This window comes from Sprattus sprattus, assembly GCF_963457725.1.
Source record: "Sprattus sprattus genome assembly, chromosome: 15".
NCBI lineage: Eukaryota > Metazoa > Chordata > Actinopteri > Clupeiformes > Clupeidae > Sprattus > Sprattus sprattus.
In genome coordinates, this window is record NC_137913.1 from 31,619,595 (window position 1) to 31,634,589 (window position 14,995).

A 14,995-nucleotide genomic window follows, 5' to 3' on the forward strand; every position below is an offset into this window, starting at 1 on the left:
TAGTAGGCCTACTCGCGACACTGATGACCAAGGAAACGACTGCAAATGTATAAGTTCTTTGGCTACCCACTGAGCCTTCTTGGGCCAGGGCATTGCATGTTAATATATGGAGAAAAGAAATTAATGTCAAAAGAGAAATGGTTTGTTGCATCAAATAGCCTTACGTTCATTAATTAGTCTATTTAAATCAGGATGATCTTCTTCACATATTTTGCATATTCGGGAATGAATCATCTTATGTTGGCTTAACCCTGCTGAAGTCGACTGCATCATTTGTACACACTCTCAGCCTTGCTTCAAGTTTGCTACAAGAAATCATTTGAAGTGGGGGCGGAATAATAGCACAGTATGGACTGTTGTGAAACATGGCTCAGTGAGTTACATAATTTGCTCCTTGATATTCATGTGTTGAAGAACATATTTATTTCCATCCATCCTTCCATCCACCCTCCCTCTAACTTTGTACCTATCCATTATTCATCTATCCGTTGGTCGTGTGCTTATTGCTACACCTCAGAGCTATGGTTTCTATTTTGGGGTAGTGGAGTATTACTTTTTTTAGGGATGTGATATCGTGACTCCCTCCTCTCGGCCATTTATTCCATCCATCCATTCATTATTCCTCTCCCTGTATCTATTTATCTATCCGTCTATATACGTTGGTTAAGGTCTTATTTCTACCCTTATCTGTGCTATCCCTTTCTAGTGTGGGGTAGAGATACAGATAATCTAGGTTATACACATCCAGTCCCTGTAATTGGCTATCCCTAAGTTCTGAAAGGTAATAGACTGACCCCTCTTCTCTCCCCCGCAGGTGCAGAAGTTGCTATGCATGTGCCCATCAGACACCCGGGGAGCCTTCACTCTGGACATCCGCCGCAGGGACGCAGTCATTGCACTGGCTGTGTTCCTGGTGGAGTCAGGCCTTCAGGTGTGTGAGAGTGTGTGTGTGTGTGTGTGAAAGTGAGAATAAGAGTGAGAGTGAGAGTGAGAGTGAGAGTGAGAGTGAGAGTGTGTATTTGGTGGTGCGTCTGAGTGTGATTGTGTGTGAGAATCTTAGTGGTGATGACTACAAAGGACATTTGGAGCTGGCTATGAGTGGACACCCTTTCATCTTTGTAGTTCACTGAAGAAATTATGAATTTTTGATCAGTTGCCGTGTGTGAATAAGTATCTTCTGTGTGATCTCCTGGCTCATGTAAATTGCAGAGGTATACTCCCGGTTCATGTTAAATATAAACTTAACTCTCTCTCTCTCCTTCTCTCTCTCTCTCTGAGTTGTTTTAGTGTCTAACTTAATATGTGTGTAGGTGTACATCATGCATGAATTGTCATTTGTGTGTGTGTGTGTGTGTGTGTGTGTGTGTGTGTGTGTGTGTGAGTGCTTGTATTCCATGCTGTCTTCCTTCATGGTGGGAGTTTAACCAGTCTGAAGTGTTAAAGTTTTTGTTAGGATTTATGTTTATGTTCCTGTGTGTGTTGGCATGTGCTTGTGTGTCGGTCCATCGGTGTGGGATCCGTGGGGGTGGGAGAGCGAAAGAGAGAGAGTGTGCTATAGACAGATGGAGGGAGATGGAGGGAGATGGAGGGAGGGGGAGAGAGTGTGAGAGAGAGGGAGATGGAGATGGAGGGAGAGAGAGAGAGATCATTGCCCTTGTGAGTGGCTTGGGTGAGACTGGCTGGATCAGCTGATGTGCTCGACGGGGAGATTAGAGGTGATTGGTATATAAGCCACTTTGGCTGAGCCTGAGCCACAAAACAGCACTTTCAGTGTCCACTGACTTAGTTAATGAATGGTTGCCCCCGCCCCAACTCTCCTCCCTGCGTAGAGAGGGTCATTTGGTGGGTTTGGCAGCAGAGGGTTGTGGGTAAACCAACAGCAGATTTGACAGCTGCTGTTACCGTGACCACCCTTTGATAGATGTTACGAGCACCCAGCAAGCACTCGACGGGCCGCAGTGGTTTACAGTGATGGACTCAACAAAATTATGTCTGAAGCCGGTGATAAGGAAATGTTAGCTCAATCTGACTGTAAATGATCCGGAGAAATGTGTGAGACTGCTGTTGCTTCAACCTCAGGCCTTTCCTGTCTCTTCCTTTATCTCTCTTTCCACCTTTTGTTCACTGTATCTCCCTGTACACCTGACTATACCTCTGTATGTGACTGTCTGCCAGTGAAGTGTCTCTCAAATCTCTCTATCCCTCTTTCTTTCTGACTCTCTCTTCTTTTTATGTTACAATAAGGTTTCATCATCTCTCATCTGTTTATTATCAGACTGTGTCATCATTTTATCTCTTCATCACGGTTTGGTGATGGCATGACAGGAATCTGTATATGTACTAGCATCTGTATGATTCCCACCACTCATCGCTCTCCATTCAGTTCAACATCGGTTTTGTTGTTGGCATGACAACTATGCTTAACTGTTGACAAACAAATTGCACATTTAATACCTTAAACACAAGGAGAGCTTTATCTATGCAACATGGATACAGACAAACAAACAAGTGTGATGAAGAAAAAAAATGCACAAAGCGAATGACAAAACCCCTCTCTCTCCCTCTCTTTCTTTCTCTTTCTCTCCCTCCCTTTCCCCTCCTCTCTCTCTCTGTCTCTGTAATTCCCTCCTCCCCCTTCTTTCTGTCCGTCTGTCAGCACAAAGATCTGCTTGTTGGCTACTTGTTGAGCCTGTTACGGGGCCTTCCTCGTGTTCAGTGGGTGGAGGAAGCTTCCAGCAAAAAGGGGCGGGGTAAGACTGTACCACTGTGCTCTCTCACGACACGTTAAATGTATTCATGTTTACAGTTATTGCATATGGTATTTGAATTTAAAGGCTTAACTTTGTGTTGTGTTATCTGACAGCTATCCATTACCATTACGCCAGAAAGATGTCTTTGACTCCCATGGGCTATGTAAAGACTGACTTCAACACAGTCCATTAATATAAAGAATCAGAACACTTCAATCGTGCCATGGCTGATGTTTTTTATGCACACAGCAGACTGACAGGAGACGCGGCTCAGTTTCAGTTAGCTGTTTCGCTGTTTCTCAATAATTCTAATAATGTCTTTTCTTACTTTCCCTTCTCTCTTCTTTCCTCTCTGTCTGTCTGTCTGTCTGTCTGTCTGTCTATCTGTCTCGCCTGCAGGTGTTCTTCCTGTTGCTGAGAATTTCAGTTTTTGTCTGGTGACCCTGCTGTCTGATGTTGCCCAGAGAGACCCAGAGTCCAGTAACCAGGTCACCCCACTCCTCCTCCGTGTGTGTGTGTGTGTGTGTGTGTGTGTGAGTGAGAGAGAGAAAGACAGAAAAAGGTGTCTGTACGTGAGTGCTTTTCAGTGAAGTGATGTATTGACTATCTCTTGACATTGATGAGCACATGACATTGGGAATGTGTGTATGTGTGTGTGTGTGTGTGTGTGTGTGTGTGTGTGTGTGTGTGTGTATAAAGGCCGTTTTTTACTTCTCCGATTCGGTCGTAGAGGGACACTTTGGCACGCCTTGGCACGCCTTGGCACGCCTTGGCAACACCTTCACCCAAGTGTTAACGCCCATCCGAGCCCTCGGAGAGCTGGTCGGAGAGGAACGCTTTTTTCTAACTTTTCGTAGAGAGTCGGATACCCCCTTGGCTGTGATTGGTCCACTTATGACATTATTTCCTAACGACATTATCACCCACAAAGAAAATAATCGCCAAGTTCTCCAACAGCGTAGTCTAGCTGATTCCAACCACTATATATAACACTTGGGGCCCTATCTTGCACCCAGCGCAATTGACATTGTCACCGACGCATGTATCATTCCTATCTTGCACCCGGCGCACAGCGGGATTTTCCCTCCAGAGGCGCGCGTCGAAATGAACTGGTATTTGGTATTTTGCAGTTTCAAAACGACATTGCGCCGTTGACCAGAAAAAAACCTAGTCTAATGTCAGAGACGCATTGTGTAGAGTCTGTGGCGCGTATTCAGACGCTATTTTAAGGACGCGTGCTTGGCCGCACAGTAGGCTACACTTTACTTCTCTCGTCTACACGAGAGATTTACACCAATTTTTTAGCAAGCCATATATAATTACAAGGAAAATAAAGTATTTACCACATGAGGAAATCATTGTGATATCCATATCCAAGATATTTAAAAAATAGGCATACATCTAGCGTACACATTGACCCAAATGATTCAGGTTAATTGTAATGGCGGTCTGATGTCTGCCATCTCCTGGCAGATGAGCTGGGGACAGACGCACACTGTCCCTATCACAGTCTGCAATAAGTTCGGCTATACATGCAGTTACGTCAGGTCTAGTCCGACATGCTGGGGAATTCATAAAATTTCCTGTAACACCCGACAGCCAAGAGAGGGCTAAGCAGGCGTTCTGGGAGAAGTATGGGTTCCCTGGCGTCCTTGGCGCTATAGACTGCACCCATATTCACATACGTGCCCCCCCAGTGTTTTACACAACATTGCCATGAATCATGGATGTGTCAATGACATAAATGAGGATAGATTAGAGGACTTTAGAAGACGTGAGGTTGAACTGCATGTGCCGATGGGTGCAATATTATTACCATGCATACATAACCTTGTGATTCAGTGAGGGTGAACCCAAAACATCGGAAAGTATGTTTTTGTGACTTTTATTTCAAATATGTTGCCACCAAAAAATGAATGCTAGTAACTGAAAAAATACAAACGAGAAATGAAAAGTAGACACATTTCTCCAAACAAGCATGGGAAAATATTGCCGTGATTGTTTCTGGTAACACACGTTCTGGTGGCCTCACGGTCTTCCTCCAGGTATTTCCGCCATTATAATAACAAGCCGCTATGGAATATGCGCTCCTCGCTCTTAAAGGGAATGTGAGATGACGCTCTTATTGTTTATTGCATATTACGCCCAAACCACACCTATGGCTGAGTAACCTCCTTTGGACCAACCCATTTTTCATTTGCGCCGGGCGCAAGTGTGTTTTTTCCGCCGTTACAATAGCAAATGCGCCATAGAGCCGCCCTCACAGCTACTTGCGTTTGACGCTGTCCTACTTGCGTTTCTGATCGTTAAAATAGGGCCCTTGTTGTCTATATACATCTCACTCGCGATGTTTGTCAAACTCACTTTCATTAATCCAGCCTACTTATTTTTGTTTAGCCTCCTATCTTGATCTATTTCTTTTTATTCAGACGTATAACTTTCATGACCACAAATATAAATTGGCCAGCGAATTAATTTGTTTCCTAATGTAGAATGGTCGGAGCAAAGCCTCATGGGAAATGGGACAACTCCCGCACAGTTAAACTGTTAAACAAACTCCTGCACATATGAGGGAGGCTGTTATCCTAAATGGGATTTATTTTATTGTCAAAAACGCGAAGTGGAGTTTATTTACACCATTGTATTACAAACACTGACAACACCCACACATAATGAGAAGGTAGCCTACACCTGGCGATTCTCTTGCCTTTAATCTTTCACCTTTGAATAATGTAAAACGTCGAATAATGTAAAAAAGCGCTGTTGCCGTCCTTATAATTATTATTTACGCGGTAAATTATTTTCAGCACGCACAGGTAGAAGTGTATAAGGCCTGTAAGTACGATCAAATCCTTCTGAATCCGACCACCCGCCCATTTATTTTCGAGGGCGGAGAAGGTCGGAGAAAGATGCAGAAGTATATTTCACGTTTAACTCTGTTGTGTGTGTTCAGATCCTGGAGGCTGTAATGGAGGTGATGAAGTCTCTGTTGGAGGTGTGTAAGGCTCCAGAGAACCATGACAAAGGTGAGCTCACTTACACCCACGCACACACACACACACACACACACATTAAGATACAAGCATTTACACATTGTCTTCTAATCATTCAATCAATAGCTTGATCAATCAGCTATTCAACTATCATAAACCCAGTCAAAAATATCACTGCAGTCCTCTCCTGTTTCTCTCTCTCCTTTCTCTCTCTCTCTCTCCCCCCCCCCCCCCTCTCTCTCTGTCAGTGTATTTCTGCAGGTTCACAGTGCCAAGCCTGCTGGGCGTGACCCGGGCCTTTGGTCGCTACAGCAACGGAGGTGAGCCCCTCCTCTCTCAGCTCTTCCCCCGAGGGGCTCCGGAGACTCCCCGCGTCGCCACAGAAACCGAGGGGGTGAGGCGCCGCTCATTCAACGACTTCCGCGCCATCATGCCCAACTCCATGCTCACAGCGTGCCAGGGGGACACCCTCAGGCGGAAGAGTGGCCTGCTCACAGATGGCATGCAGGTACTGTGGTGTCTAAAATATACACACACGCGGTCCCATTTAAGCAGATGGTGGGTCTCAGTATGGTTTATTGCAGATGTTAAACCACAATAAGAGAAAGTTCCCGGTAAAGTTTCCGACAAAATGAACCCGCGCTGACATATTAAAAACCTTATCTGACACTCCCACTACAGCCCTGACTGGCTGATCCTGTAACCCAATCAAATGCTCACCTTTAACCTGACTCCATCCAATCAGAAAGCTTCTAAACTGAGTCTAATGACCCACCCCTTTCCCCTCATTTGAAATCGTTGTGTGTGTGTGATTAACCCTCAAACTAATTGAATGAATTATCTACCATTTCTTCTGACTCATATTAAAATATCCCACAGTACAGTATCTGCTGCTGTATTGTATTGTTGTATCACTGCTGTACTGTATAATGGAGTAGCACATTTCATTGGTGCTGTCTTTTGGGTGATGATAGGTGTATCTTTATTTCCTTTTTGCCACTTTTCCATTGGTTGAAAAATGTAAGATGCGCTGATTCGAAAGATCTTTGCTGTCCACATTTACTTGTATTCACATTTGCTCACTCTTAGCTATGGTTGTCTCTAGATGGATAGTTCTTACTGCTTGGAGTTTAACTCTGCATGTCAAACCAGGCAAATCATTATAATGAGAAATCTGCCTTTGTTCTGGTGGAATGGGCTTTTTAACCCCCAAAGCCAGAGACACACCAAACTGACACCAGAGAACTCGTAGTGACGAAGTCCGACGGATGTGTGGATGTGTGGCCAGACGTTGCCTGTGTCTGGGCCAGAATGTTGCATGTGATCACACCGCAAAGACTACAGCCAGTGGCCAACTATCATGTATGTTCATACTAACATGTATGTTCCGATCTTGCTCACCGGAGGGCTCCGCCACCTTATCAACATACTCAGTCGGACCAAAAAGCCGCCCACTGGGGTCCGGCTATTGCTGACGGTGTGGGTCACACCGCAAAACTAGGGTTACAGGCGTTCACCCCAATATCAGCCCACAGTCAGCCTGGTATGTCACCAGTTTTAACATTGTGTGTGTGTGTGTGTTTGCAGGCCAGCCCAGAGAGGGGATCTGCCTCCCCCTGTTCCCCTACTGCTGCAGGACCTCACTACTTTGAAGGTAAAAACACACACCTAAATACCTGAACACCTGAACAAAACAAAAAAACTTCCCCACACCTCTTACCACAGAACCATTGAATCAGAGTAGACTAAGACTCCAGTGCACCTGAACTAAAAACCTGCTACACCACATCTGACATCTGTACTGAGCCTGGAGGGGAGTCACACTCTGTACTCTTTGATAGTGCACTTCCCCTGCCTGCCTGGGGAAGACACTGAACTTCAGCTGGTCTCCAGATTAACCTGTTGCTGCTCACTTGTCCTGCTTTCAAAGCATGGCAGTGCCAGCTTTATAACCAAAGACACCAGCTAGCATGTTAGCAAGATTTAATCTGAGCCGGTTGGGTTGTTGGTGCTGTTTGCAAGGATGTCTCTGCATGCTTTTTAGTTAGTTATCTCACACACAGTTCTTTTTCAGGCAGAACACCTCACTGCTGCATTAGGAGATCTCCCTTTACTTTTACCCTGGAGTGACTGTGTGTGTGTGTGTGTGTGTGTGTGTGTGTGTGTGTGTGTGTGTGTGTGTGTGTGTGTGTGTGTGTGTGTGTGTGTGTGTGTGTGTGTGTGTGTGTGTGTGTGTGTGTGTGTGTGTGTGTGTGTGGCAAAGGACTGTGACTAGCAGTGGCAATGCAAGAATGCTTCCACTGTCACTATCGCAACTTGATAGAGATTATTTACAAACACTGTTAATGATTTAGGAATATAATAATAAGTGACTTGTATTAATATATTCCTTGTATGAATCATGTGCTTATGAAAGCAGGAGCATGGCTTTTCTCTCTGTGTGTGTAACTAGAATATTAGGTGCCACTAAGTCTGCATATGAGCAAGAGCATATTTAGACCAGACGAGATGTTTGTTTGTCTAATAAATATACTTTCATGCAGCTCCGGAGTCCTGAGGTAACTAGGGTGAATTTTCACTTATCACAACTTACTGTCACTAAATACATGAATGGGAAAAACCTCCATCCTGTTGTGAAGTAGTGTGTTGAGCGGCAGAGGCAGTCACCAGGATAACAGGTTCAATAAACCCTAAAAGGGTTTCAGATTTTATTTCCACTGCCGGCAGGTGACAGACAAACGAACTTCACAAAAATCACAAAACAAACAAACAAACAGACAAACAAACAAAAAGATCCTTAACTCTACTGACTTGCAATAATACCTTTGTTAGCCAAAAGCAACAGGCCTCCTCTCACATCAGAGGTCCTAACTCCACTCCCCTGCCATTCCCTAAATGCAGGTTATATTATGTATAACTCCTCCTTCTAGGAGTTAACCATTATGCAGGAATCAATCATCTAAACAGACAACAATTTAAACTATTTAACCTGTATTAAGCATACAATAATATACATTTGACATCGTGACATGCACAAACATATTAATAAGGCTTTTGTCAGCCAGCTACAATGTCTTTCTTCACTACGGAAGAAAACACCCGTCTCAGGTGGAACCGTCCATTCTTTCCCACTGTCGCGTGAATAGGGAAGCGTCTTTCATATGCGCTCTGGTTCGGTTGCGTGCCGGTTAGGCTGAAGGTGAGCTCCGCAATTTGTTATCCCTTTTGTCCAATGCGGGATCCTTCTCAAAGGCTCATAGTTCCCCAAGCACTCACGCTTTAAAGTTCGCTGAACACTTGTGTCACAGGTGGGGGGCACTGGAGCCTCCACTTCACCTAAACCACTATTACTCTGAGGAGCACACCGTAACTTCACCCCAAAAAGATGGCAGACGCAGAGAGTCAGGGTTAAAAGTAATTATTTTATTAAATAGTTAAAAAGAGAAAAGTCTTTGATGTCAGGGCACTTCGTGAGGCTTTGGCAGAGGGGGGGGAGAGAGAGCTCCAAAGCCTAGGAGACTGTGGGATTAATGGCAGGGAAGTGGGGAGAAGAGCAGTGTGGGCTTATTCCAGGGTAGCACAGCCGTTGTTGCAATTCCTACAGGTGGTCGGGGCAATTGATGGTAGCTGCTCGCCTCGTCTCCTCCAGTAGGGGATCCTGGGCTGTGAGAAGCTAACCGGAGAAAGTTATTTGATGTCAAACATGTTCTACACTCTCAGTTAGCAGGGCACGGATGTAGCATACACAGATCATGGGTAAAACCTGGAACTGTCGTGGGAGGCCACATTAACAACAGTGCAGTCAATTAGTGCAAACACTTCGACACACCACTCTAGGGGAACACGGCACACAACGTCACTTCAACAATGGCACTTTCAGGTGTAAACAATGTCACAGCAAATAGTCAGTCCATAGTGGCCCAACACAGGGGCTTACGTGCTCATATAAATAGACAGTCCAGGCAATAGCTCCACGATCCGGCGGGTAGTGCAGCAATGTTGCAAAGAGAGAGTTCGTGCCACACAAATGACAGCGGTAGCGTCCTCAAAAGATACATATAACTGGCCAACCGTTAGCAGACAGTAAACCAGTGATACACGGTACTTCTGATTGGCAAGGAGGCAGGTTACTTAGCTTCACGTCGTTAGGGCGTCCTCCACTCTTAGCAGTATTCGTAACCTTTATTCCGGGGTTCCTCTCGGTGAATGCGACTGGCGAGGGGTTGCGCTATCCAGCTTCAATTACTCCGTATGCTCTGGGTAGTAGCTTGCCTGGCTTGTCATCAGTTTGTTCGAATTTTGCTCGGGCCGCCGTCTCGCCTACGAGTCCTTGTTCCTTGGCCCTGCCTGCTCCTTCCCAATCTGCCTCTATACTGGTGGTAACCTGTTGCTTTTCAAGAGCTCACAATCAGAGGGTTAATTAGACAGAAGAGTTGATGTTGGCTGCGCAGCTGAAGCTAGTTAGCCTAATCAATGGCTAAACCCAGGGTTTGTTTACATGGTAGCTTCTAGCTGGTGTTACGCTCTCAGCGCACCCCTAGGAACCCAACTCCCTGACGGTTGGTTCCTCCCCCACTGAATGTGGTCACCCCGTGACATCCTCCCCCACTATTGGGTTCTAGTCCCAGTTACCGTACCTCTCCGGGGGCTGGCCCTGGGTGTCCCGTTGGGAACGTCTGGGCGGTGGCAGGGGGTCCAGTTCGTCTGCGGGCGGTCCAGGTCTCACAGGCACTGCTGCCCACCCCATCCCAGGTGGTATCGGGACTGCTGGTCTCACTGGCGACTCTCACCTCGGTACTGGGTAATTTGGACAGGGACGAAGCAGGTTGCGATGTAGTACCCGATCAGGGCCTAGCCTCCCTTCCGGCCGCACAGTGTAGACGGGCTGGTCAGGTCGCTGGCTGCATACCACATAGGGTGTGGCCTCCCAACGGTCGCTTAACTTCCCTTTACCTTGTCGTTGGCAGTCTCGCACCAGCACACGCTCGCCAGGCAGCAGGGGGGCGTCTTGGGCTGTCCGGTCGTACAGGCGCTTGTTCTTGGCAGCGGCAGCACCTAAATGCTCGGTGACCTGCCTGTAGGCATCTTGGAGCCGTCGGTGGTGTTGACTCACCCACTCTGTTGTACTTTGGGGTCCGTTTCTCGGTGCCGTCCCAAGGAGCAGATCCATGGGTAGACGCACATGTCTTCCAAACATCAGGTAGGATGGGGCATAGCCTGTGGTACTATGTACACTGTTGTTATAGGCTTGTATTAGGAAAGGGAGATGGTCCACCCACCTTCTGTGTTGCTCGACTTCCAGGGTCCCCAAAAGGCTCAGCAGGGTCTGGTTTAACCTCTCACATCCTCCGTTACCCTGCGGGTGGTATGGCGTAGTGTGGGTCTTTCGGCAACCGTACAGCTGGCACAGCTCTTGAATGACCTTTGATTCAAAGTTCGGGCCCTGGTCGGAGTGGAGGGTCTCTGGACAACCGAAAGCTTGGAACACTGTGCCCCAAAGAACCCTGGCGGTGGTGATGGCGGTCTGGTCAGTGGTTGGGATCGCCCAAGCGTACTTGGTAAACAAGTCGGTCACCACCAAGATGTTCTGGTAGCGGTCCGTTGGCCGACTCAGCGTCAGGAAGTCCATACTCACGGTGTGAAGGGGAGCCTTGGGCAGTATGGGGACTAAGGGGGCTTTCGGGTTTTGTCTTGCTTTGAAAAGCATACAGCGTGGACAGCTCTGGACGAAGGCCTCCACCGACTCCTCCATCTTCGGCCAGTAAAAGTTTCTCCTCAACAGGGACAAGGTCCTCTCCTGCCCTTGGTGGCCCATCTGTGTGTGGTAGGCTTGGAGGAGGGACTGAACCTGGGTCCGTGGCACCACTACCTGGAACACAGTGTCATGGGTTACGGAGTCATGCACCGAACGACAAACCACCCGGAGTTTATCCCAGTGGCTCAGGAGCTGTCTCACAGTTGGTGTCTGGGCCTTTCTCTCTGCGGCTGAGGGTAAGGAGTCCTGGCTCAGGTAGGTCCGAACTGCCACCAAGTCGTCATCTTCCCCCTGCAGCTCCTCCCATCAGTTTGGGTCCCAGCCCCAGCTGGCGGGGGGCAACTCGTGGCTTGATCCTGGTGCCTCGATCACTCCTACCAGTAGACCATCTTCAGGTTCTGTGGAAGGGGTTGAGGCTGGGTCGGTCTCACCTTTAGCCGGGAGCCTAGAAAGCACATCAGCATTAATGTGTCCTTTACCCGGTCGATAGTTGATGTGGTAGTCGTAGTTGGCCAGTTGGGCCACCCACTGCTGTTCTACGGCCCCCAGTTTGGCTGTCTGTAAGTGGACAAGAGGGTTATTATCAGTCACAACCTTTACCTTAAGGCCCCATAAGTAATCTTTAAATATTTCACTCAAGGCCCACTTCATGGCGAGAAGTTCTATTTTAAAAGAGCTGTAGCGGGAGTCATTCCGCTCAGCTGGATGGAGGCTCCGGCTTGCATATGCAATGACACGCTCTACCCCCTGTTGCTGCTGAGCCAGTACGGCGCCCAACCCTGCGTTACTGGCATCAGTGTAGAGGATGAAGGGTTGCGAGAAGTCTGCATATGCAAGGATGGGGGCCTGCAACAGCTCTTGCTTTAGCCTTCGAAAGGCTGCATCACACTCAGGGCTCCAGGCTTCAGAGGGAGATCCCCGGCCCCGAGGGCGCCCTGTGCCTACCAAGAGTTCGTTCAGGGGCTTCGCGATCTTGGAGAAGTCCTTAATGAAGCGTCTGTAGTAACCCACATAGCCCAGGAAGGACCTCACCTGTCGGACCGTCTTAGGAGGTTCCCAGTCTTGTACGGCCGATAGCTTTTCTGGGTCAGGGGAGATTCCGGTGGAGCTGACGCGATGGCCCAGGAACTTGACCTCTTTCTGGAACAGCTGCCATTTCTCCGGCCGCAGTTTTAAGCCGTATTTCTCCATGGCCTGCAGCACTTGTTCTAGATGTTTAAGGTGGGAGGAGAAATCCGGGGAGAACACAATGACATCGTCCAGGTATACCAGGGTGGAGTCGACTAGCTGCCCGCCCAGACACCGCTGCATCAGCCTCTGGAAGGTTGCCGGGGCGTTGCAGAGGCCAAAGGGCATCCGGTCCCACTCAAACAGGCCGAAAGGGGTGGTGAAGGCAGTCTTCTCGCGGTCGCTCTCCTCGACCTGGACCTGCCAATATCCACTGGCCAGGTCCAAGGTGGAGTACCAGGCAGCCTGGGTCAAGCTGGTAAGGGAGTCTTCTATCCGGGGTAAGGGGAAAGCATCCTTCTTGGTCACGCTATTCAGTTTCCGGTAGTCGACACAGAACCTCCAGGCCCCAGTCTTCTTCTGCACGAGGACTATCGGTGCTGCCCAGGGACTGCTGCTTTCGCGGACGATGCCACCGTCCAACATCCCTCGCAGTAAGGTGTGGACTTCCTGATACAGGGTAGGTGGTACTGGGCGGTATCGCTCACAGCTTGGTGCCGCATCACCGGTGGGGATCTGATGTCTGACGATGTTAGTACATCCATAATCCTCGTCGTGGGTGGAGAACACATGCTGCCATCTAGTCAGGAAGCACTTGAGCTGGTGCTGCTGGTCCTCATCCAGACCATCCCCCCGTAGTGACTTGCCAGTGAGGTGTTCAGGCATGGCCGCCCCGGACGCGTCTGTCTTGTGGCCTGCGTGCTGGATGTCGACCTCGACCACCCCAGAGCTGACTTGATGGAAACTGACCTCACCGCCTTCTCTTACTTGTTGGGGTCCCACCGCTGTGACTCGGGCTAAGCACTGATGGCGATGGAGGTTGACTGGGTATGGCCTAGCGTTCCGCACCCTCACAGGAACCCGACCACGATGCACGGTAGCAAGGCCTCGTGCCACCTCGATCGCCTGGCATTCCGGGTGTGGCTCCACTGTGACCCAGTTATCCGGTCCATAGGCCCGGGCTGGCAACCTGGCCCAGACTATGGCTTCACTCTGGGCTGGGATGGAAAGGGCATAACGGCAGGCCACCCGTCCGGTGTCTTCCTGGTCCCACTGGGTCTTGGCAGCTTGGATCCTGCGGCAGTCTGCGAAGATGTGCTCCCACTGCTGACCCTCTGTGTGTAGGACATTCATGCCCAACAGGGCTCGATGGGTACCCAGACAGTGGTCTCGGACGATGACGACCCCCTTGTCCGGCACGTTGATGTCTCGAACCTGGATGTCGCTGACCACATAGCCAATGTAGGGGATGTTGAGTCCCTTGGCTCCTCGCAAGGTCAGCCATGGTGTTTCTGCTCCTTGGAGCTGTTGAACATCAAAAAGTTCTTGGCACAAGCTTTCAGAAAACAGGGTTACCTGAGAACCAGTGTCGACCAAGCATTTGATCTTCTTACCCCTGACCTGTATGTCGATGGTGGGGCACTGTCCAATAAGGCTGTTTCTAGGGCAGGAGGGGTGGTCGGTTGAAGGGGTCCCGGCCACTTGACCCACGGTGACCGGTAAAGCTAAAAACCCCCTTGTGACCCCCGACGAGGACCAGGGCCACACTGGCGGCTGATGTGGCCTGCCTCACCGCAACTGTTGCAGACTGGCCTCCCCTGGTCATCCCACCGGAACCTGGGCCCGGCAGCCCGGCCTGGACGCCGTGGTGGCTCCCGGCTACTATCAGAGTAGGACTGCTCACGGGGCAGTGGTGGGTTGCTAGGCTGGTGGCTAGGCTGACCCCGGCGTAGCTCTTCAAGAAGGGTTTTTTAGACAGTTCAGTCATCTGCTCCTTCACCTCTTTCATGACTTCAGCATGCAGTTCCCGCTTCCAGTCGGCCGTAGAAGGAGGAGCAGGGGTGCAGGCACTGCTGGTAGCCATGCATATGGGTTGGTCAGCCATCTCTGCATGGTCCAATTCCAGGGCCAGGGCCTCTGTCCGGAGGTCTTCGAAAGTCAGGTTCGGGTCACGGCGGAGCTGCAGCCGCAAGCTCTGGCGGATGTTGGTGTCATAGAGCCCCATGAGGAACTGGTCCCGCAGCAGGGCCTCTCCAACGCCGAGGCCATGGTCGTGCCGTCTTTTCGGTCGGGTGAACAGCTCACGCATCTCGACACAAAAGAACGCAGTGATTGTCTTGGCCCTTGCTTACATGTAAAAAACTGGGCCCTCAGCGTGGCCACCGGGGTGTGGTCGCCATAGAATCCGGCCAAGAAGTCAAACACAGCTTTTGGGTTGTTGCGTTGGTCCTCTGGTGCTGCCTGGACCTCACGCTTGGCTTCACCCTCGA

The 14,995-nt window shown here is 49.2% G+C and overlaps 1 protein-coding gene across 1 annotated transcript in view; it reads left to right on the top strand.

Moving 5' to 3' along the window:
• Positions 1–817: 817 nt before the first annotated feature.
• pi4kab (phosphatidylinositol 4-kinase, catalytic, alpha b) overlaps positions 818–14,995 on the top strand; it is a gene marked incomplete at its 3' end in the record, with an annotated part of 108,199 nt that continues 94,021 nt past the window's right edge. Inside the window, exons 1-6 of the mRNA XM_080851963.1 lie at positions 818–931; positions 2,657–2,750; positions 3,150–3,238; positions 5,704–5,776; positions 5,992–6,251; positions 7,331–7,397. Coding sequence (XP_080708089.1) covers positions 833–931; positions 2,657–2,750; positions 3,150–3,238; positions 5,704–5,776; positions 5,992–6,251; positions 7,331–7,397 — 682 coding nt within the window. The 5' untranslated portion in view covers positions 818–832. The remainder of the gene's footprint in view (positions 932–2,656; positions 2,751–3,149; positions 3,239–5,703; positions 5,777–5,991; positions 6,252–7,330; positions 7,398–14,995) is intronic.